Source organism: Aethalodelphis obliquidens, unplaced genomic scaffold (assembly GCF_003676395.1).
Source record: "Aethalodelphis obliquidens isolate GAN/ISIS:26980383/991018 unplaced genomic scaffold, ASM367639v1 scaffold34, whole genome shotgun sequence".
NCBI classification, from domain to species: Eukaryota; Metazoa; Chordata; class Mammalia; order Artiodactyla; family Delphinidae; genus Aethalodelphis; species Aethalodelphis obliquidens.
Window position 1 is genome coordinate 13722545 of NW_020837978.1, and position 24946 is coordinate 13747490.

Sequence of the window (24946 nt, forward strand, 5' to 3'; positions counted from 1 at the left end):
CAATGTAGGAGTTATAGAAAGTTAGGTATATGTTTGTGATATCTACAAGACATATAAGCAGCAGGCTGGACTAGGTTCCAGTTACTGATTTCAAGCTACCTGATTGGGATGGTCCAATACTTACAAGTGGTCAATGAGATTAAACTGTTCATGAAATGTACAGTGTAGAGGTTCATCTCTCTCATACACACACACTCACACGATTAGTCCTTGCTTTTTATTTTCTCAAGTAAAGTTCATAACAGCATTTGCTAACAAGCTGAAGAATCAAGCACACTGAAAAAACTACTGATATGCTGCATGTTGTAAATTCTCTGCCAATCAGGTAGCTGCATGCTTTGCCAGGTGATCTAAAACCACAGAACAGGTTTCTGGTTAAATGTGAAAAGCAGAACGTATTAAAGATGTTTCCTGAACCATGCCTGTACAAATTCAGTGCTCTGCAACACTTCTAGCAAATACAGGGACCAAACGGTAGTTAATAAAAAACAATGAAGCCAGTGTCTAAAGAGGATCTTTGCAGGCTCTAGTTCAGTAGAAAGAGGTCCTTAAAGGACGTTTTGAGGATGATAAGTGGCTATACAGAAAAGACAGCAAATGAAAAAGAATCACTATAGCACAGGGAAATATATTCAATATCCTGGAATAAAACACAATGGAAAAGAAAAAATATATATATAAAAAGAATGTCTACATGTGTATAACTGAGTCACTCTGCTGTACAGCAGAGATTGGCACAGAATTGTAAATCAACTCTACTTCAATTAAAAAATAAAATTTAAAAAAAATCACAATATTTTAGGCCCAAGTTATCAAGCTACCTGTGCAATTTCTTCTGTTTTCCTCAGCTTCTCTTCCCAAGTCACTGTTAGTTCTCTTATCAGCTTTTCAGACTCTTCGAGCTTCTCTTTCAGTTCAGGGGCCTTCATAGCCTTTAAAATGAAAGCAGAGAAATCTGATTTTCTAATTTTTTCCACCCTTGTGTACAAGACAATCCCTTATTGTCCTTCCTAAGCGGTTATCAACTGTCTGTTGGAAGCAATTAAGCCACACACTGTCAGGGGGTTTTAGACCTTTATTAATCAAATGAAGTGAAAGAGTAAATGGCTGCTACTCTTTGAGGGAGAAAGAGAAATTCCAGTGCCCTGAATTAAATTGATACAAATCATCCCAGAGTAATTTTACCCATCGTACTTAAATTTCACATTTAAAGACCTAAAAGATGCTAAAGTTCATCTTCAAAATAGAAAAGTATGAGAACAAATTACTTAAGTAGACTTCTTTTTCAATAAGACAGAGATCAACACACATCACTTATAAACACATTCCAGTTATATTAACCTACCAGGAAAGGTGGCAATTCTTCTCATTTATTTTAAAATTTGAGTCTGGGCCATTTGAACTACTTTTCTTATTGATGGTAATAAACTTAGCATATTTATTACTCACTTGGAAATAGGACTTCTGCTTAAAAAGGCAGTCATTTCCCTCTGTGTTTGCTCAGTGAGAATAATTAAGGGGTCTAAATACAGCTATATGCAACTTAAGAAATTTGGGGGGCCTTTACTTGGCCACCACATATGCTTTTTTGACACCCTATAGTCACATGAGCTTCTGCAGAGTATAACCCTATGACCAAGAAAGATGGCAGAGCTCGGACAGGAAGCTGAAGTGGCAATGATGTGGAGGCCGGCTCAGGATGCTTGAGTCTCACTCTGTTAACAGAGCCTGGGAGTGATATTTAGTGCTGGGTCCAAGGGGACACACATGAAAATTCTACATGAACCTGCTGTGGTTCCTCTGCTCCACCCTTTGGCCAGGCATTGTTCCAGCTACCCGCCCTAGATTACATGGTCACAGTGGAAATGCAGATTCACAGAAAAGAGGGAGGATGGAGACCATCCACCTACAGACAAATTCCAGAGCTGTTATACTCTCCTCCTAGGATCATGACTCTCATCAAAGTTTATCAGCATTTTGAGTTTTCAGGTGTTCTGCTACCCTTCTTGGCATCTATTTTTAAAAAATTATGCGTGATGCACTCAGTGATGATTATGATGATAATCACAAAAAGAGCAACATTTATCGAGCACTTACCGTGGGCAAGTCATTGTGCTAAGTGCTTTCCAGTATCAATGTTGTACTAAGGGTTAGCGAAAAAAAATTAATAAAACACGCCTCTTGCACTTTAGGAGCCCGTGGCCAAGAAGACGAGAAAGACATGTAAACAAATAGTTATAATGCAACTCCGTGATCACCAACAGATGGAATATTCAGATCCCTGGCTTTGACTTCCTTTTCTTTGTGGGGTCAGAAGACAGTGGTATGAAGGAATGTGAACTTAGAAGCCTTAGGTACACATCTGAACCCTGGCATGTGGAAGCATGTGACTGAAGTTAAGGCATTTGACCTTCATCTCAGTCCTGTTACTATTTCAGTGAGACAGTGCCTCTCTGGCAACAGCTATTTGGAAAGGGTTATGGTTATTAAAGTCTGGGTAAAGCCAAGGAAAGATGGTAACAATGCAAAATGATTTTGCTCCCTGTCAGGAACTGATAAAAAAAGATAAAAGGAGATTTCTGAATTTTTCCTAATGCTAACTATTCTTGACCACCTTGTCCTCCACGACTTAATGAGGAGATGATACAGAACTAACTTCTCTGAAAATGGCAAGGCTGCGTGGGAATGTAATCTACAATGTTAATCAAAGCAGCATATTTGGGTCTTAGGATTTCACACTGGAAGAGATCTGGGCTCAAGGGCCACCTGATTGACTGAAGCAAACAGGCAATAGCAGCACCTCTCTTTCAATTGTCTGCTTCCTTGACTGTCAGTTCATGGGACGGAGCCTTGCATTATACGCCTGTGTCTTCACAGTGCTTAGCACGGAGAAGATGCCCATCAACTCAGAACTACTGAACCACATGAGGCGACCCGGAAGTGCAAGTGAGCTCGACCTCGCCTCGCCACTCAGACACCACGAGCCGGGGAGCTTGGATCACAGGGAGAACCGGGCTGACCATACCTCAGCCTGCGAGAGTTGCTCTCGCAGTTTCTCCACTTCCTCCCGCAGTTCCCGGATGACTTTTGCGTTGGGATCCTCATTCACAACGGCATGGTTAACGATCCTTTTGGCTCGATCGGCATATCTTAGTGTGGAGAGGGTCTCTTCGTAGTTGTCTGCTGCTGGGCTAATGGTGGCGATCATAGAGGTCTGGCTGTTGCCCCCCAGATTGTCCTGCAAAATATTTCAAATAGCATCTTAGGAAACAAGGCCCATTCCATGCACAACGCATGAGGGAAGCAGCACACGTGCACGGATGACCTTCGTGCTGAAGAAAACTCAGTGTGGAAATGGGTTTGTATTTCACAAGTAAGTTTATGACAGATGAAAGTGGTCTCTCTCTATTCACATCAATGCACAATGCCTGTCAAACAGCATTATTAATGGAAAAAAGGCAACAGGAATGAGTTTTCATCCTGCATGTTTAGGAATCAGGATAACAGTATTGTCAGGAGTTCGTTGTGTAGTATTTTGCACACACTTCTCAGCTGTCACCACTGAAACAGCCAATTTCTAGTTGGAAAAGAACACGAGAACAATGAATTACCTTAAGAAGCCAAGTGAGGACTGAATCGCGATAAGGCACAAATTTGTTTTTACCCTTGCCAGCTGCCTGGTCAGCCAGCGATGAGATAACCAACCCCAAGGTTGTAAGTGATCTGCCAAGAGAAAAATTTAAAAATTAGTTTTATGGAGTATTTATTTAGTTTTCGTAAAATAATAATCCTTCTAGATAATAAGTATAAAATTATAAGCCCCAGGCTTCCCTGGTGGTGCAGTGGTTGAGAGTCCGCCTGCCGATGCAGGGGACGCAGGTTCGTGTCCCGGCCCGGGAAGATCCCACATGCCGCAGAGCGGCTAGGCCCGTGAGCCATGGCCGCTGAGCCTGCGCGTCCAGAGCCTCTGCTCCGCAGCGGGAGAGGCCACAACGGTGAGAGGCCTGCGTACCGCAAAAAAATAAAAAAAAATAAAAGTCCCTAAAGCTGATATCATCAAGTCTACATTCGTCAAGAAACTGAAAAAAAGGAAAACAAAAAGTAACCCCATTAATTTAAAAGAATGAATGTAGAATCCCTGTAGAGTCTATTCCGATCAATCACAGAACCTGTGAAACATACATTTCAGAACCTGGAAACATACATTTAAAAGATCGCACTAGAGGGCTTCCCTGGTGGCGCAGTGGTTGAGAGTCCGACTGCCGATGCAGGGGACACGGGTTCGTGTCCTGGTCCGGGAAGATCCCACATGCCACGGAGCGGCTGGGCCTGTGAGCCGTGGCCGCTGGGCCTGCGCGTCCAGAGTCTGTGCTCCACAACGGGAGAGGACACAGCAGTGAGAGGCCCACGTACCGCGAAAACAAAACAAAAAACAAAACAAAACAAAAAGATCGCACTAGAGAATTATAACTTACTTCAAATATTATGTTTAAAGTCTCAACCATTTACTCTTTGAGTCTAACTTGGACCACTCTGGCCTCTGATTTTCCCAGAGTAACAATGTAACTTGCAAAGCACCCTTCCACTACAGTTACAAGGTACATCCTGTTCATCTGCTTAAAGCTGGCAAGCTTATTTCAATGTGGAGTTGCTACAGTTTAACAAAGAACTACCCAAGCAGAATCTTGGAAGCCTTCCCAGGCCTGCTGAATCAGAACCAGTTAAAGGCATCTCCAGGTGATTCACATGCGCATTAAATTTTGAGAAGCCCTGGCTGAACAATACCCAAAGTGATACATACATTCAGGTGCCAGGCCTATGAGCCTCAAAAGTGGTCCTGGGACCAGCAGCACCAGCACAACTTGCAGCCTTGTTAGAAATGCACATTCTCAGGCCCCACCACAGACCTACTGAATCAAACATTCATGGTGGGACTCAGGAACCTGAGCTTTCACAAGTCTTCCAGGTGATTCTGATGCAGGTAGAGTTTGAGAACCACTAGTCTAGGCTAATGAGTGTCCCCTGGTGGTTAATACATGTTCTCTGCACTTGGAGAAAACATCACCATAGAAACAACAGATTTGTGGTATTGAGGGATGAAGGACATCCTTGTATTCTAGTTAAGTACCAATTGCTCTTTTAAAAGAAATCAACTGAATTCCAAGTTTAGCAGCCAGAAAAGAGCAGTCTCAGGACATCTCCCGGGACTGCAAGGAAGGTTACATGATATCATAAAGACAAAACCCTTTGTAAATGATTAAAAAATTAAAAGCTACTACGTATTTATAAAAGACAAGGAAGGACACAAATCAGCATGTGACTAGAGCTTAGCAACTGAAAGACTACATAGCTTTCTTTCTAATGTTAACAATAGATTTCCATTAAATAAGTTGAAAGGAGTAAAAGCATATTTCCCACCACACAATATAATTCTCCAAAGGTGAGTCACTGGAAAAGTCATTGAAACACAAAGCAATTCCAAGAGGCAAAAATGAGTCAGAATTTTAATAACCAACGGCCATTACTGCCAAGTGACATAAATATGTGTATCATAATTGACAAATTTAAAAGTTAAACAAATCCACCCCAAGAGAAATGAAAACATATGTCCAAACAAAAACTTGTATAACAATTTTCATAGCAGCAATATTCACAACAGCCAAAATGTGGAACCAGCCCAAAGGTCCACCGAATGATGAAGGGAAGAATAAAATGTGGCATGTCCTTGCGAAGGAGTATTATTCAGCCATATGAGAGGAATGAAGTTCTGAAACATGCTACAACATGGATGAACCTTGAAAACTTATAAGAGAAAGAAGACAAGCACAAAAAGCCACTGGCCTGGGTTGTATAGTGCCCACTCCCCACCCCCAAATTATGTCCACCGGAACCTTAGATGTGACCTCATTTGGAAATAAGGACCTTGCAGATGTAAATAGTTAAGATGAGATCATACTGGCTTAGGGAGGGCTCTGATCCAATGACTGGTGTACTTAAAATAAAGCCATGAGAAGACACAAAGACACACAGGGGAAAACAACTGGTGCAAATGGAGGCAGAGACTGGAGTGATGCATCCACAAGCCAAGGAGTGCCGGCAACCACTAGAAGGTAGGAGAGAGGCATGGAAGAGGTTTTCCCTCTGAGTCCCCAAGAAGGAAGCAACCCTGCTAATCCCTTGATTTTGGACCTCTGGCTTTCAGAACTGTGAGAAAATATAGTACTGTTGTTTTAACCCTTCCAGTTTGTGGTAATCTGTTATAACACTAGGAAACTGATACAGCCATATACTGTTTGATTTCATTTATATATGAAACATCCAGAAGAGGCAAACCTATAGAGATGGCAGTCGTGGTTGCCCGGGGGCTGGGGAGGTGGGGGGAAGGGGGAATGATCTGGACACCAGGTTTCTTTTGGGGATGATGAAAATGTTTTAAAATTAGTTTGTGGTAATGGTTACACAGCTCTATGAATATCATAAAGCTACCGAATTGTACACTTTAAAAGAAATTTTAAGAAAAATGGCATGTGATATATATGAAAAAGAGGGAAAAAGGAGTTCAATATAAGGCAAAAACACATTTCTGCTTTAGATATAGAATACTGGGCATTTTTCATATTTTGCTACTATTGAAATGAAATTTTCATTTGGAAGCAACTCTTTGGACTATCCCCAATTTTTCATACCCAAATGCAGCAGATATTACTTTAATTCATACCAACTACAAAGAGCTCAGCGACTCAAGGGTCAGTATCGGCAATTCTGAGGTTAACAGTGGTCCTACAGCTCTATAACTGATTCAGTTAGAGAAGCTTAACACTTGTAGAAGCCATGCTCTTTACCTAACGGTGTGCATACAGTCAAAACAAGAACTTCATCCGAACCTAATATGGTCCTCTTGGAACAAAAAGAAATAAACTGCAGAATGAGTGGGACTCGGTGATGTCGGAGAGGTCACCAGGTTATCCAGTGACGAGGGGTCCATGCCACCCCCCCCCTTTCTGGGTTCCCCCCTGCAGTGATCCAAGGGCATCTAGGATGCTAAAAATCATTTGAAAGTTCAACGTCTGAAAGCTGAACACCAGGCTTACATATTTTAATAGGAATTTTATTTCCAGGGACCTTAAAAATATAACAAAATAACAAATTATGGACGCTGCTAGCCCTGCTGTTTCAGCCTGGAGGCAAACAGGCAGCTCATGGGTGTCAGAATGGGGTGGGAGTGTTTTGCCAATTTTAGGGGCTGAAAACATTACTCCAGGAATCATTCTCATTCTAGGAAAGCACCGCTCCTTTCCTGAACCTGCTGGAGGTGGAGACAGTGAGGAAGTTCCTAATGGTTAAATCTCTCACCACGAGTCCTGGCGGGGTGGGGGGTGGGGGTGGTCGGGAGGAGAAGGGGGAGGGGCTGGCTGCGGAGGAAGGAAGACTTAGGCCAGGGGATAACATCTATAAACAGACAGCCAGGGGCTTCCCTGGTGGCGCAGTGGTTGAGAGTCCGCCTGCCGATGCAGGGGACACGGGTTCATGCGCCGGTCCGCTGAGCCTGCGCGTCCGGAGCCTGTGCTCTGCAACGGGAGAGGCTACAACAGTGAGAGGCCCGCGTACCGCAAAAAAACAAAAAAAGAACAAAAAAAACAGACAGCCAACTATAACAAGGGAGAATTCGGGATCAGAAAGAGAGTAAATAAAACTCAGGAGGATCAAAAATAAAACTCAGGAGGATCAAAATAAAAGTGGCTTGCTGAAAAAAAAATTGTCATTTATATGTATACATACAGCTGATTCACTTCACTGTACAGCAGAAACCAACACAACATTGTAAAGCAACTATACCCCAATTTTAAAAATTGTCATAATTCAACTTTTTTTTTTTTTTTGCTTTTCTATACCTTCCTTAAACCTACCTAGTTTCCCTTGAAACTCCAATCACCAGATTCCTTCTCTTAGGAGTAGATATGATGTGATGTGAGTTATCTATAATGTCTAGGATGGATTTCAAATCTATTTTACCTACGTTTCCAGTGATCTTTTTCTAAGATCATAACTGTAGGACTTATTAAACTTTATCAGAGTCAGCCGTGTATGCACTGCTCTTTCTACTTAGACTGTGACCACCGTGGCAGCAGAGACTGCTACGCCTGGCTTACAGAAAGCACGCAGTCAATATTTGCCAAGTTACTACGCTGAGTCTAGAATACAGTGAAGAACAGAAGACGAACCTCTTTCTACAAAGGACTAATTCAAGGCCGGTTTGGGTACACTCTGTGGGTGCTGGCCCAATATCCATTTTCCCCTTTCTTACTTGCTAACGGACACCTGATTTTGCTGGGAAGGATGAACCGAGCTAAAATCTCTACAGAGTCCTCTGCAGCTCGGAGAAGCCATGAAACACAGTTCTGGCCAATGAGATATAGGGAGATATTCCTGGGAGGGGCTTCCGAGCAGGCTATGGTTCTCCTGATAGAAACGGTACATAGTCAGCTGACAGAAGCCGGTGGTCATTTCCCCATCTTGTTTGGAACACAGATATGGATACAATGCCTGGAATGGTAGAGCTGTCTTGAGGTCATGAGAACCGCATGAACACACACTAAGGTTAGTACATACAGCTGTGTGCCTCATAGGATTTCTGAGGTGCTGGGCCTGCCTCTGACTTCTTGTTAAGCGAGAAAGATGAACTCATCACTTGGTTGTCATTGCAGTGGTTTCTGTTGCTTACAGCATAATGCAATCCTTGGCTTTTACAGAATTAGTCAAAAGATGATGAAGTTAGTGGAACTGAGTTTAGCCCTCTTCCCCAGGAAGTCCCCACTCCTTACAGGAAAGGAGAAATGCAAAGTGGCAATTTATGTGGAAAATTATGGTGAAAGGACAGCACCATCACATGACAGGAGAGGAAAGAAAACAGTTATATCTACAGTATGGGCCTCATTTCCACTCACCACTGTTTTCCAGTGACTAATGCAAATCATTAAACTCAAATGTTCATCTAATGAGTATCATTCCCAATCTCATTTCCATTTCAATTGCTGTGTTGTAATAAAAAAGCATATACGAACATTCCCCCCCCCCAAAAAAAAACATTCTTTTGCACATTTGTTCTGGAGACATTAATATATGGTATACCTAGAATTCTGTCATCAAGTAAGCTCAGGGAATCATGAAGTTATACGGGATTCATGACTACAGGATTTCTGAGTGCTTTTAGCACTGGGAATCTCCCAAGGAAGGCTTTATAAGTAGCCTTTCTCAAAATTATTTATCCAGGGGTCTTTTTCTCCCCAGAGCCACTTGAGGAACTAGTATTTCACAAGAATGTTTTGGGAAACACTGAAGTAACAATGGCACATGTCCCAAAAGATGTGGCTACTGCATCCTCAGGAGCAAATTTTTGCTCTGTCCCTGTGGGTCTCTTGTGTTTAATACAGAGACATTTATTCAGATTTCTTTCTTCACATATGTGGACCCTGCAATGCACAAGTGGTAAATTAACAAGGACCCCCACCCGCCCCTGAATAATGGACAGAAGGCAGGCCACTTTTATTCTCCCCTGGTACAAGTTCATGTTTAGTTCTGCAGGCAAAACCCACTGAAATGAGGTTTCCGAGGGGAAATGAACAAGAGTCATGGAGGGTGCTCAAGAAGAAAAAAAGGATTGAGTCACATGAAACATTACAAACATTGTGCTTATAAGTTATTAAAACAAATTATAGGGGCTTCCCTGGTGGCGCAGTGGTTGAGAGTCCGCCTGCCGATGCAGGGGACGCGGGTTCGTGCCCCGGTCCGGCCGGGAAGATCCCACATGCCACGGAGCGGCTGGGCCCGTGAGCCATGGCTGCTGAGCCTGCACGTCCGGAGCCTGTGCTCCGCAACAGGAGAGGCCACAGCAGTGAGAGGCCCGCGTACCGCAAAAACAAAAACAAAAACAAAAACAAATTATATGACAGAATCCTAGCAGTAACATATATTAATATCCCTCAAACAAGTGTTCAGTAGAGCCCATTTTTGGATATGTTTAGTATATACTTTATTATTAACCACAGTGATTGAAATGGAAAGGAGACTGGGGAAGATACTCATTAGATGAATACTGTTGGCATTTAATGGTTGGCCATTGCTGAGAATAGAACAGAACCATTTTCAATGACATTCCTAGGGGTATTAGAGAGTGTTCCATGATCTAAGTGAGTTCTCAGAGAAGCTGAACCAACCAGTCTCCAGGAGCAGAAAAAGACTTCGTCCTTCCGCCCTCAGTAGACAGAGGAGCAGCAGACGGATTCCCAGACGCGTCCCCTCTGAAGATGGTCTACAGATGACCTATCCCTCCCCGGTCCGGAACAGGCCTTGGCGGTACAGCCATACAGTGCCTTAGCTCTCCGCGTGAAGGAATAACGTGTGCTGTAAAGCTCTTAAGAGCCTAAGGAGAGATGAAGCCCCTAAATCCATAGCCCATTAAGCAGACACTAATGTCCGTGTGAAGTCCCTGGCAGGTCTGCTTAAGAGGATTATTAATGTTCCATATAAAGAAGCCCCAGTAGGAGGCTGAGAGAAAGCTTAGGAGACATGTCAGAGATTTCTTTAATTTTAGCCCTCCACTGGGCACTGATTTTAAGGCTTAAAAAAACCATTTGTGGAACTATCAGGCAGCAGTTTCAATACACTATTTATTTTACGAATACACACTTAACATAGAGCTTACTAGGGGTAGGCCTGTTCTAAGCATGCTACAAGTAGTCACTAATTTAATCCTCACAACAGCCTTACTCACAGTGTTTGCTCATCCACATTTTACAGGTGAGGAAACAGAGGCACGGAAAGGTCACACCCCTAGTTTCTGTAACTAAGAAGCTCCCGTGTCTCCTCTGGGAAGCCTCCCGCAAACCTGCCAGCTGTGTTGTCACCCATGTCCCCACCGCACCCTGTGTGTAAGTTTCTATGGCAGTTAATGTATTAATATCACTCCTCCAAAGGTCTCCTTCCCCACTGGACCTTGAACTTCCTGAGGCCAGGGTCTGATCTTACTCACCCCTTTCTTCTTATGCCCAGTCGGTGTTCAACACATATTTGCTAAACGGAACAAAAAAGTGCAGGTCCATTTATCTCTTATTGGATATCCTTGGGGCCACATGTGTTTTGAAATTCAGAATATTTTGGATTTGAGGAAGTTCAGTGCATACACTTACCCATGACCACTGGTGGGATCTGGGACAGCAGCCCATAGTAAAATTCATTAACGTTTCTGCAGCTAAACTTATGAATGGCCACACTAAATGAGTAAATAAAGACCATAAATGAAGATAAAGACCTCATGAGAGTTCAGGTGAGGGTTCACCAACAAGTGAGCTATGAAGAAAATCAGAAAAGCACTTGGTTTTCAGAGCACTTTGGATTTTGGAACTGCAGGTAAAGGACTATGGGCCTCTCTTTCTACAAAGGTCTCTAAGACAGCTGTGCAGACCACAGCATGGTCCTACTGTGAGAAGATGTCCCATCAATTCAGTGACTAAGTACCAATGACCATGCTGAGAACTTGGAGGACACTTGGTGGAGACCTGGACACACAGTGGGCTGCCGGCATATATGCACCAACTCAGGGAGCTGAGAGAGATGTGTGGGGTAAAGAAAAAAGGCCTGGATTAAGGTTCAAGGGAAAGGGTTCAGAGACGGCTCCACTCCCTTCGAGCCAGTTATTTTGGGAAAAGCACAAGACCAACTTGGCAAACATCCACAGGCTGGTCAATGTGTCCTATAAAAACATGCTTCAATGCTGGGTGACGTAGCACTTCTCAACATCACCTGCTCGAGAAAATCCCCCCACCTCCTTTTGCTTTTTCGAATGAAGTAACTTACTGTATCCTAACCTATGTGCTCCTCGAGGGCAGCAATCATGCTGTAACAAGTAACCAGAGACACAGTGGCCTAAAACAACACAACTGTATCATCTTACAGTTCTGGAGGCCAGAAGTCCAGAATGTGCTTCCCTGAGCTAAAACCAAGGTGCCGACAGTGCTTCGTGCCTTCGGGAGGCTCGAGGGGAGAACCGTTTCCTCGCCTTTTCCAGGTGCCCACGTCTCTCGGCCCATGGCCCCTTCCTCCATCCTCACGCGAGCAATGGACTGTGAGGTCTTTCTCACCCACGTCACCCTGACGCTGGCTCTGCCACTTCCTTCTTTCACTTATAAGGAGCTTTCTGATTACATCAGACCCACCCGAATCATCTTCTCATCTCAAAATCTTTAACTTAATCACATCTGCAAAATCCCTTTGTGAGGTAAAATGTGCACATGTTTTGGGAATTAGGACCCGGACATATTTGGAGGACAGGCAAGCAATATTCTGTCTACAACAATATCTAAGATCCTCTTGCATCCCCACATCCAAGGCAGTGCCAGACACATAGCAGAGGCTTAATAAACGTCTGCTCAGCTTTTATTCATACTACTTAAATATCTCCAACCTCATCTTTAAACAGAGAAAAAGATACATATAATGAACCTCACATGAAATAATGCATATGAAAGTGCTCCCAAAACTAAAAAGAACCATAAAAATGTAGATATCTCACAGACTAGTAGTAAGGAATACATACATCCATTTGTGAAAGAGCCAGTATATAACTAAGGAAAGATGATAGGAAGCTAAGAGAATGCCATTCAATCCATTAAGTCATAATGGAAAAGAGCCAGTAGCTGGAGTACCTAAATCATGTTATCATGTGGCCTTCGGGTAGTCCAGTTTGAGACACTACATAATTTAGTGTCCAAATTGAAGGGGGCACTATTAATATTTCCTCTGGGACAAAAGTATCAATCAGGACTCTTTCCGGCAAACAGAACACTTGGGCACCCCACTTACAGCAGTGGGGTGAGTCTGGGCTCTCGAGCCAAACTGCCTACAACCAAATCTAAGATCCACGCTTAGAGTTTTGTGACCCTGGATATGTTATTCCAGTGCTCTCTGCCTTGCTTTCCTCATCTGTAAAATGGGTGTAATAGACCCATCTCACGATGCTGATGTGAGTTATTACATATAGAGCATTCAGAACAGTGCCTGGCATATAGTAAGAGGTTAAAAGAAACTAGTGATTGTTACACATGAAGGCCAGCCATACTCAAAATTTCCATAAATTCACAGCACAGAATTCCCAGTGGCTTCCCACAAGTGTAGATACAGGCAAAGGGCTGGCATGGCTTAGCACCAGTAAACAAATGTCTAGGAGGGGTGACACTCTTTTCTTTGGTACCTGCATCCTCACACCCTCATTTCTGCTTCCCCATCCTGGTTCTTGCACTCATTTTGGAATGCAGAGCTGTATGCCCGCCTGGGCTCCTATAATGCTTTGTCATGAAATAGAGCAAAATCCTTTGTTATTAGAGCAGGAGACAGAATGACTGGAAGTTAACCCCGTAAAGCAGCAGTCTGTGCAGTGAGCACGGCTCTGTCCATCTGATAGAGGGGGTGATATTTCCCTGCTAATTTTAAACTTTTGTAAAATTACAATGTGCCGGTACCATTTTGAAATGCAAGCTGCACAAACATGTTCCTGACTATATTACCTCTTGTCACCTTCTGTCCTAAACAAAACCCCAAGTTATTATGTCTCAACAGAAAAGTTCAAGTACAAACTAAGCTACTTTCTACTCATGCTGTTTATACAGCTTATAAAAATAGCTACAACCGTTAATATTTATTCAGTGTATACTATGTGCCAGGCTTTGTTCTAAGCACATTATGGGCATTTACTGTGCCTTTGCTGTACCCTCTGAGTGAAATGCCTTCATCTCCTCAGCCACCGGGCCAACTCCTACACACCCTGCACCTCGGCTCTCCTCCAGCCTTCACCACATCCCTGGGCATGCTGCAGGCACTCAGGCAGAGTGAGATTTCAGGACGGCAGTTCGTCAATAAATGTTACTTTTTGGGGGGAGATATTGATGTTTAAATCGTATTAGCCTTACAAAGGGATTCGAAGCAGATTTTCTCTTCAGAATAAGCTCCTCGAGTTAAATTTAAGATATGATTTGATTTGCAAAATTGCAACTTGCGTTCACCTAAGACGATATTATACAGTGATACACTGGGTGTTTGTACAATGTTTGAGGCATTTTACTAAACCTCATGCATCTCAATAGAGGCAGGTGAATGTTCTTCTTCAACCCAGTTCATTAAAGCTACACAGACTCTGAACCATCTGTGATCAGAGCCATCTGACCCCTGGTAATGCGACAAGTCCCCCAGGCACACGAGAAGCTGGGTGGGGTGTTCCAGTTTAACGCGGGAGTTGCACCAGCCTCTTACTTGTTAATGTTGCTGCCTTCTTTCAGTCGCTCTCCCGCGGCTCCCGTTTTAGACACTCTCTCGCTACCCGCCAGGTCCACCAAGCTGACCTTGCTCACTTTCTCTCCCGAATTCTAGTCGTGAGAAACGAGAGAAACGACACACATGAGTGCAGAAACCACACAGACATCTACATATATCTCAGCACCACAACAAAAGCCATCCCGCTACAACAAGGCATACTCCTCAAGAAGATCTTAAATTGTAAGAAGAGTTCTTGGACTAGCAGTTTCACGGGCAAAATTTAGGTTGGCGTAGCAGTGTGGCATTTTGTTTTGTAGTTGGGAAGCAAGTGCACTGGGCTTTCCAGAATACAGTCAGAAAGCTGGAGCTTTTATGCACCTACGAGAACATTCCAGGACATGAGGATTCCTCCGTATTCAGGTCAAATCCTTCTTTTTTTGAAAAAGCTTTCTTTAGGCTAAATGTTGTGGTTTCCTCTTTAATATCCCTTAATGACTATGAAGTAAACCCAGTTGTTTTTAGGGGAATTTCAGTATGAAAGGATACATAGTAAAAGCTGTACGGTGACATCATCACGTTCTTTAGGGAGTTTATACAAGGAATCCGATTTTTTAAAAAATGTCATATATAAAGTAAGACCTAACAAATTAAATGATGTAAAAGCAAAGTAGCTCATCTAGTGAGCAGAAGAGCTGGCGTAAAGTTCCCAGGAACTGAATCCAGTCACGAAACAGTTCACTCATGAAGGTAGAGCTCTTTCACTGCTACCGAAGGTTCCACCCGATCCCTCACCCCAGACTGTAGGTCATACAGCGTCTGTGTGATGATGATGTTGAACACAGCATGGGAGCGGCTACTCTCTTCATTCATGTTGGTCGCAGCTACCGTCCGAGACTTATTTCCCTCAGACATCAATGACTCGATATCCTAGAGAAAAAGCAGAGGGAAAATATTAGAAGCAAAAAACCCAAGAACAGCATCCTGCCCATCAAGCATATGTGTTAATTATGACGCATCTGTCACCACCCTTCCATATAAACCTCCTGCTTCTCCTCCACAGAGCCTGTTTCGAGCTTCCACTCCCTCAGTGCTTTCTAGTGGATGAAATGTTTCCCCCATTCTTTTTATTTATTTTTAAAAATTTCTATTGGAGTATAGTTGGATTTACAATGTTGTATTAGCTTTTGCTGTACAGAAAAGTGATTTGGTTATACATATACATACATCCGCTCATTTTTTAGATTCTTTCCCCATAGAGGTCATTACAGAGTATTGAGTAGAATTCCCTGTGCTCAACAGAGGTTTTGTTTTACTTTATTTTTTTTAATAGATCTTTATTGGAGTATAATTGCTTCACAATACTGTGTTAGTTTCTGTTGCACAACAAAGCGAATCATCCATATGCATACACATGTCCCCATATCCCCTCCCTCTTGAGCCTCCCTCCCATCCTCCCTATCCCACCTGCTAGGTCATCGCAGAGGACCGAGCAGATCTCCCTGTGCTATGCGGCTGCTTCCTACCAGCCAACTATTTTACATTCGGTAGTGTATTTACATCGATGCTACTCTCACTTCACCCCAGCTTTGCCCTCCCACCCTATGTACTCAAGTCCATTTTCTAGGTCTACTTCTTTATTCCTGCCCTGCAACTAGGTTCATCATCACTACCAGTTTTTTGTTTTCTTTTTTTAATTCCATATATATGCATTAGCATACGGTATTCGTTTTTCTCTTTCTGACTTACTTCACTCTGTAGGACAGATTCTAGGGCCATCCACCTCACTACAGATAACTACAGTTTTCGTTTCTTTTTATGGCTGAGTAATATTCCATTCTATATATGTGCCACATCTTCTTTATCCATTCATCTGTCGATGGACACTTAGCTTGCTTCCATGTCCTGGCTACTGTAAATAGTGCTGCAATGAACATTGTAGTACATGTCTCTTTTTGAATTGTGGTTTTCTCAGGGTATATGTCCAGTAGTGGGATAGCTGGGTCACATGGTAATTCTATTTTTAGTTTTTTAAGGAACCTCCATACGATTTTCCATAGTGGTTGTATCAATTTACATTCCCACCAACAGTGCAGGAGGGTTCCCTTTTCACCACACCCTTTCCAGCATTTACTGTTTCTGGATTTTTTGATAATGGCCATTCTGAGTAGTGTGAGGTGATAACTCATTGCAGTTTTGATTTGCATTTCTCTAATAATTAGTGATGCTGAGCATCTTTTCATGTGCCTCTTGGCCATATATGTATGTCTTCCTTGGTGAAATGTCTATTTAGGTCTTCCGCCCATTTTTTAACTGGATTGTTTGTTTTTTTGATATTGAGCTCCATGAGCTGTTTGTATATTTTGTAGACTAATCTGTTGTCTATTGTTTCATTTGCAAATATATTCGCCCATTCTGAGGGCGGTCTTTTTGTCTTGTTTATGGTTCCTTTGTTGTGCAAAAGCTTTTAAGTTTAATTAAATCCCATTTGTTTTTGTTTTTATTTCCATTACTCTAGGAAGTGGGTCACAAAAGATCTTGCTGTGGTTTATGTCAAAGAGTGTTTTCTTCTAAGAGTTTTATAGTGTCTGATCTTACATTTAAGTCTTTAATCCATTTGGACTTTATTTTTCTGTATGGTGTTAGGTAGTGTTCTAAATTCATTCTTTTACATGTAACGGTGGTTTTCCCAGCACCACTTATTGAAGAGGCTGTCTTTTCTCCATTGTATGTTCTTGCCTCCTTTGTCATAAATTAAGTGCCCATATGTGCATGGGTTTACCTCTGGGCATTCTATCCTGCACCATTGATCTATATTTCTGTTTCTGTGCCAGTACAATACTGTCTTGATTACTGTAGCTTTGTGGTATAATTTGAAGTCAGTGAGCCTGATTCCTCCAACTCCATTTTTCTTTCTCAAGTTTGCTTTGGCTATTCGGGGTCTTTTGTGTTTCCATATGAATTGTAAAATTTTTTGTTCTAATTCTGTGAAGAATGCTATTGGTAGTTTGATAGGGATTACACTGAATCTGTAGATTGCTTTGGGTAGTACAGTCATTTCCACAATATTGATTCTTCTAACCCAAGAACATGGTATATTTCTCCATCTGTTTATGTCATCTTCGATTTCTTTCATCAGTGTTTTATAGTTTTCTGAGTACAAGCCTTTTGTCTCCTTAAGCAAGTTTATTCCTAAGTATTTTATTCTTTTTGTTGCAATGGTAAATGAGAGTGTTTCCTTAATTTCTCTGATTTTTTGTTGTTGGTGTATAGGAATGCCAGAGATTTCTGTGCATTAATTTTGTAACCTGCAATCTTACCAAATTCATTGATTAGTTCTAGTAGTTTTCTGGTGGCACCTTTAGGATTTTCTATGTATACTATCGTGTCATCGGCAGTGACAGTTTTACTTCTTCTTTTCCAATTTGTATTCCTTTTCTTTTTCTTCTCTGACTGCTGAGGCGAGGACTTCCAAACTATGTTGAATAAGAGTGGTGAGAGTGGACATCCTTGTCTTGTTCCTGATCTTAGTGGAAATGCTTTCAGTTTTTCACCATTGAGTATGATGTTTGCTGTGGGTTTGTCATATATGGCCTTTACTATATTGAGGGAGGTTCCCTCTTTGCCCATTTTCTGGAGAGTTTTTATCATAAACGGGTGTTGAATTTTGTCAAAAGCTTTTTCTGCATCTATTGAGATGATCATATGGTTTTTATTCCTTAACTTGTTAATGTGTTGTATTGATTTGCGTATACTGAACAATCCTTGAATCCCTGGGATAAATCCCAGTTGATCATGGTTTATGATCCTTTTAATGCGCTGTTGGATTCTGTTTGCTAGTATTTTGTTCAGGATTTTTGCATCTATGTTCATCAGTGATACTGGTCTATAATTTTCTTTTTTTGTGACATCTTTTTCTGGTTTTAGTATCAGGGTGATAGTGGCTTTGTAGAATGAATTTGGAAGCGTTTCTCCCTCTGCAATTTTTTGGAAGAGTTTGAGAAGGACTGGTGTTAGCCCTTCTCTAAATGTTTGACAGAATTTGCCTGTGAAGCCATATGGTCCTGGACTTTTGTTTGCTGGAAGATTTTTAATTACAGTTTCAATTTAATTACTTGTGATAGGTCTGTTTATATTGTCTAATTCTTACTGGTTCAGTCTTGGAAAATTGTACCTTTCCAAGACTTTGTCCATTTCTTCGTGGTTGTCCATTTTATTGGCATATAGTTGTTTGTAGTAGTCTCTTATCATCCTCTGTATTTCTGCAGTGTCAGTTGTGATTTCTCCCTTTTCATGTCTAATTTTATTGATTTGTGTCCTCTCCCTTTTTTTCTTAATGAGTCTGGCTAAGGGTTTATCAATTTTGTTTATCTTCTCAAAGAACCAGCTTTTAGTTTTATTGATCTTTGCTATTGTTTTCTTCATTTCTGTTTCATTTAATTCTGCTCTGATCTTCATGATTTCTTTCCTTCTACTGACTTTGGGTTTCTTTGTTCTTCTTTCTCTAGTTGTTTTAAGTGTAGGGTTAGATTGCTTATTTGAGATTTTTCTTATTTCTTGAGGTGAAACTATATTGCTCTAAACCTCCCTCTTAGAACTGCTTTTGCTGCGTCCCATAGGTTTTGGGTTGGCGTGTTTTCATTGTCATTTGTTTCTATGAATTTTTTACTTTCTTCTTTGATTTCTTCAGTAATCTCTTGGTTATTTAGTAGTGCACTGTTTAGCCTCCATGTATTTGTGTTTCTTACAGTTTTTTTCCTTTAATCGATTTCCAATCTCATAGCATTGTGGTCGGAAAAGATGCCTGATACGATTTCAATTTTCTTAAATTTTCTGAGGCTTGATTTGTGACCCAAGGTGTGATCTATCCTGGAGAATGTTGCATGTGCACTTTAGAAGAAAGTGTATTCTACCACGTTTGGGTGGAATGTTCTATAAACATCAATTAGATCTATCTGGTCTATTGTGTTATTTAAAGCTTGTGTTTCTTTATTTTCTGTTTGGATGATCTGTCCATTGGTGTAAGTGGAGTGTTAAAGTCCCCTTCTATTATTGTGTTACTGTCGATTTCTCCTTTCACGGTTGTTAGCATTTGCCTTATGTATTGAGGTGTTTTTGTGGGTCTTTTTCTTCTCTTGTCTTTCCTGCTTAGAGAAGTTTCTTTAACATTTGTTGTAAAGCTGGTGTGGTGGTGTTGAATTCTCTTAGCTTTTGCTTGTCTGAAAAGCTTTTGACTTCTCCATCAAATCTGAATGAGATCCTTGCTGGGCAGAGTAATCTTGGTTGTAGGTTCTTCCCTTTCATCCCTCTAAGTATATCCTGCCACTCCCTTCTGGCCTGGAGAGTTTCCACTGAAATATCAGCTGGAACCTTATGGGGAGTCCTTTGTACGTTATTTTTTGTTTTTCCCTTGCTGCTTTTAATATTTTTTCTTTGAATTTAATTTTTGTTAGTTTGATTAATATGTGTCTTGGTGTTTTTCCTAGGGTTTATCCTATATGGGACTCTCTGTCTTTCCTGGACTTGGGTGACTATTTCCTTTCCCATGCTAGGGAAGTTTTCAACTATAATCTCTTCAAATATTTTCTCAGTCCCTTTCTTTTTCTCTTCTTCTTCTGGGATCCCTGTAATTCAAATGTTGCTGCGTCTAGTGTTGTCCCAGAGGTCTCTGAGACTGTCCTCAATTCTTTTCATTCTTTTTTCTTTATTCTGCTCCTCGGCAGTTATTTCCACCGTTTTGTCTTCCAGGTCACTTATTCGTTTTTCTACCTCAGTTATTCTGTTATTGATTCCTTCTAGTGTATTTTTCGTTTCAGTTATTTTGTTGTTTATCTCTGTTTGTTTGGTCTTTAGTTCTTCTAGATCTTTGTTAAACATTTCTTGTATTTTCTCAATCTGTGCCTCCATTTTATTTCCAAGATTCTGGATCATCTTTACTATCGTTACTCTGAATTCTTCTTCAGGTAGATTGCATATTTTCTCTTCATGTATTTGGTCTTGTAGGTTTTTACCTTGCTTCTTCATCTGTGACATATTTTTTTGCCATCTCATTTTGGTTTTGGTTTTTTCTCTTTATGAGTGGGATTGTGTTCTTGTCTTACTGGTTGTTTGGCCTGAGGCTTCCAACACTGGAGTTTGTAGGCTATTGGGTAGAGCTGGGTCTTGGTGCTGAGATGAGGAACTCCGTGAGACCTCACTCCAATGAATATTCCCTGGGGTCTGGGGTTCTCTGTTAGTCCAGTGGTTTGGATTTGGAGCTCCCACCACAGGAGCTTTGGCCTGAACCCAGGTTTGTGAACCAAGATCCCGCAAGCCACCTAGGGCGGCAAAAAAAAAGAGGGGTGGCGGGGGGGGGAGGAAGGCCTTGGCTGTGGAGGGTGGGGCCTAAGCAAGGGCAAGGTTTGGGTGGTGGGTGGGGCCAATGCTCAGGACCCACAGGGCTGGAAAAGGCCCTGGGAGCTGGCGGGGGTGGGGGTGGGGCTTAGGCTCAAGGAACAGAAGGGTCCCAGGCGTGCCCCCACCCCTGGTCTCAGAGGGCAGGGGACCTCACCTGGGAGCCCAGCAGGCTCCCTGTGCCCGAGTGGGAGGAGCAATCGCCCTCCACTCCTCTCCCGCTCCTCCTGGATGGCTCCTCCTGCCTGCCTCTCCTGATCTCCCCAGCCTCAGGGGTGCCGATCCTGTCTGGCCTCCACTTCTCCTCCCCCCCCCAGTCCCCCTACATCCTACTGGTTCACTTTGGGGTTCCTCTCATCTCCTTGTGCATCAGAGTCCCCCACCAGTGGCACACAGGCACCCAAGTTGTGGGGAGACGCTAACTCCACGTCTTCCCACACCACCATCTTGACTCCGCCGCTCCCCCATTCTTTCCATCCTGCAATCGTCTTCTTCCTCTGTTAAGTACCTATTCTTCCCTTTGCAAGTTACTAAGGAGAAAAGAGCTAATATTTATTGAGCATTCCAGATACTCAATAACGGTAGTTACCTTGTTTTATTCTAACTCTCCTGCAAAGCTCTCTACTGCTTGATTATTTGCCTCCCTCCTCCAACACCGTGGCTCTCCCAGGACAGGAAACTTTCCTTCTTCGTCTCTGTACACCTGCTTTAGGACACCCAGAACCTAAGGCTCTTAAACAATTTTTGATGGATGAACTTTATAAAATAAGTATTTTCCTGATTTTACACACAAGGACACTGAAGTTCATGGAGGTCAAATAACTCTTCCCACACCTAATAAGAGGCAGAGCTGAATGCAAATCACAAATTCCTCAGCTCTTACTAATGAGTAACAGGAGGAGACAGACACTGATCCTTATAACACTGAGCTACGAGCCAGGCACCTTAGCAGAAGTGCTGACTTAGCATCTTCATGCCAGAGGGGTCTTCATTCATTTCAGGATCTCAGTGTTTTCAAAGTAATGACTGCACTTTATTTCTGATCTAAGCAATAATAGAACTGTCTATGTTTAAATGGCTGGAGAGAGTTATCTTGCAGATTAATTTTAGTCCTACTGAGCCTGAAATGATGCAAAGATAAACACAACACATAGATGGTACTTCTAAGTGGAAGGATATATTTGCTCATTCATTTATTTATCGGTATTCTTCAGCAACAGACAGCAGTTTCTTTTATGGGATTTCCAAAGTAATGACAATAAAAATAGGGACAAAACATAGAGCCAGGACATGAGAAAGCATAAAAGTCAAGGAGTAGGAAAAGGAAATGGGTCAATGGAGGAAGGATCGATTCAGAAAAATAGAAGAACCCGAAGAGTGAAAAGTAATGGAAACTAAGGCAGGAGACCCTGTCAAAGAGAAAGGGTTGAAATAACTACCAAATACTGTTTACATTTGTCCAGATTTGTCCAGAAGGACATCACTGGAAACTTCAGGGAGAACTGTTTCAGCAGAGTGCTATGAGTGAAAATATTCAGCAATCTCAAAACACTGGGCCTCCCAACAATACGGCAAACCCCTCACAACCAAGCAGGCTAAAGAGTGTGATTAAAGCCCTTTCTTTCTGTTTGGGGTGGTTAATACTGGGTTTCTGAGATCGTGAACGGCATCAATATGCTATAAAGCATTCACACAAAAATATATTCAACATTACCTATATACTTCAAGTTACTGTCAGTTTTTAAATGACTTTTTTTTTTAATGGCACTTACCTCAAAACTAGTGACAGCCAGTTGGGATAAACCATCTACATACGGTCCCAAAACTTTATGCTCTCGAACTTTAAGAGACTGTCTACTCCTTTGAGAGAAAGGAAAAAGGAATGAATGAGTCAGACCCAACTTGAGCTTTTCTTTCTAAAAAGAAAGTACTTTTAAAAGTACTCAGAAACTAAGATTGCAATTTCAAAGGAATTTTTTTTTTAACAATCAAAAAGTATTCTAAAAGCTATTTTATTTGGATTAGCAAAACAGCATTCCTTATGAGGAATGTCTTTTATACTCTGATTTCTATTTAAAGTAACGTACTATTTAAAAAATTCTATCTCTACTCCCAAACTAAACAGCCAGTACACAGAATACTACGTTAGGCCAACTTGCTTTAGTAGATGAACTTCAATTTCATGTGGGAGGAGGGAAAAAAAGGAAATGAAGCAAAGAACATGCCAGAATTGAATTTAACCTTCAGGCTATTCTATAAATAAGCATATTCTCAGTAAGTAATGTCTTAAGGTTTTGAGCAAGTAGTGAACAATATTAAAGTGTTTTAATTTACCTTTTCAGATCAGCAGCATTGATTTAAGCTGCTTCTGTGCTGACCATTTTATACAGAAAGTAATGTTATAGTATAGTCGCTGTTTGTAGTTACTGATATTTATCCTATATTTAGAACTGGCTCTGCTGGTGAAGATTTTAGGGCTCTTTTGAATTTTTAAATGGCAATCCTGGTTTGGGACCCATGTGAAGAGCTTATCAATAGATAACTGAGATGAAAAGCAAAGCTATAATATATATTATAGCCATATTGTATACGTCACCTTTTTCATCAGATACTAATCACTTTTCAAATCAAGAGTCAATGCTTGGCATCACTCAAGTGTGGAAAAAAGAAATTAAGAATGAGCACTTCCCGAAGTCTCGACATTGTTCCCTAAGAACCTCTCAGTTATCTCACTTTATCTTAATCTCACAATTCCACAAAGTAGGTCTTACTAACGTTATTTTAAGGATGAAGAATGCAATGTGACAGCAAGCAATTCTGCCGTACTCTAAACAAGGGCAGACCAAGTGCACAGTTTCAAGAGAGCTGCTTTGATGCCCAAGGATTCAGAACTCGGCTCAGTCTGTTGGCACAACCAGAGATTCTTTAATGCTATTCATGAGCAAGAAAAAATAAATCTAGCACAATATCAAGTGCTTCTGATGGTGTCTAACATCTGGGATTCTTGTACACTGCTGGTGGGAGTGTAAACTGGTACAACCGTTTCGGAAAACAGGTTTGCAGTACCAAAGTTGAAGATGCTGTAGCTTCTGACCCACAATTCCACTTCTGGATGTATTCCCTAGAAACTCCTGCATTTGTACACCAGGAGGAATGTAGTACAAGAATGCTCAGAGCAGCACAGTAGTGGTAAAAAGTGGAAACCACACAAATGACAGGAGACAGAATAAATAAATTATGGTATAATTATACAGTGGAATACTAAAGAGCAGTAAAAATCAATAAGTTATTACCTCATATATCAGAACGAATGAATCATTGAGGGGAAAAGTAGCAAGTCACCGAAGGACACATGTATTATGACGCCACTTACACACAGTTAAAAATTGTGCAAAATTATGTGTAAACTCTTAAAGAGGAGGAAGATAATGAGAAACATAAAACTCGTAATAGTAAAAAAAAAAAAAATTCGTAATAGTAGGAATGGTAGGAGTTGAAACAGTATCAAAGAGAAGCACACAGGCGGCTTCAAAAATATCAGTCATGTTCCATTTATTAAGCCAAACGGTGAGTAGGACAGTCATTGATTTTATTATTCTTTAAACCTTACATGTATTGTAAACGTTCTTTCATATGCATTAAACAGTTAATAACTAAAACTATTTCTGATGATTGGGTCACTTCCTTTCCATCCATAATTTTTATCTTATGCCTCTAATTATACCCTTGATTATACAGCTGCTAAAAACATTTAAAAATATTTTCATCATGTTATATAAAAAATTCAGGATATTGAATTGTATTTAGAGAAGAACCTAAACACGCATACCCCACATCCACCCCATAGATTTGAAACACAGGATCAAAATGCACCAAAGCGTTAACAGCAGTTATTTCTGAGTGATGGAATTATAGGTCATTTTTATTTCTTCTTACATTTACCTACTTTCTAAATTTTTATATATATTATTTTAAAATCAATAAAAAGGTAAATGGCCCTCTCCTTCCTCTATGAAACTCATCTGGTTTTTATCACCTAGCTTTTAAAAAATACAGATGCCTGGGTTTCTCCCTGGGTCTACTGAATCATAAGCGCTAGAGCGGGGGCTCAGGCCAGTGTATCCTTAAAAAGCCTCCCAAGTGATTCCAGTGTACATCCCTGGAAAAGAATGACTTGCTTAGGCTGGGTCATGTGAAGCCTTCAACCACTTCGCCTCCAATTTAGAGGTGCTACTTTCCAACATAAATGGAA

At 41.4% G+C, this 24946-nt stretch overlaps 1 protein-coding gene across 9 annotated transcripts in view; it reads right to left on the minus strand.

Annotated features, from left to right (window-relative positions):
- The window catches only part of KIF13A (kinesin family member 13A), a 217604-nt gene that overhangs the window by 58650 nt on the left and 134008 nt on the right, over positions 1–24946 (minus strand). For 8 of the 9 annotated variants that reach the window (XM_027128456.1, XM_027128455.1, XM_027128452.1 and 5 more), the window contains 6 exons: positions 22467–22554; positions 15097–15231; positions 14302–14414; positions 3612–3723; positions 3026–3238; positions 822–932 (listed from right to left, as the gene is read on the minus strand). In XM_027128456.1, the coding sequence (XP_026984257.1) occupies positions 822–932; positions 3026–3238; positions 3612–3723; positions 14302–14414; positions 15097–15231; positions 22467–22554 (772 nt within the window). Of the gene's footprint in view, positions 1–821; positions 933–3025; positions 3239–3611; positions 3724–14301; positions 14415–15096; positions 15232–22466; positions 22555–24946 lie in introns of those variants that run through there. The other variant, XM_027128457.1, reaches the window with a different exon arrangement.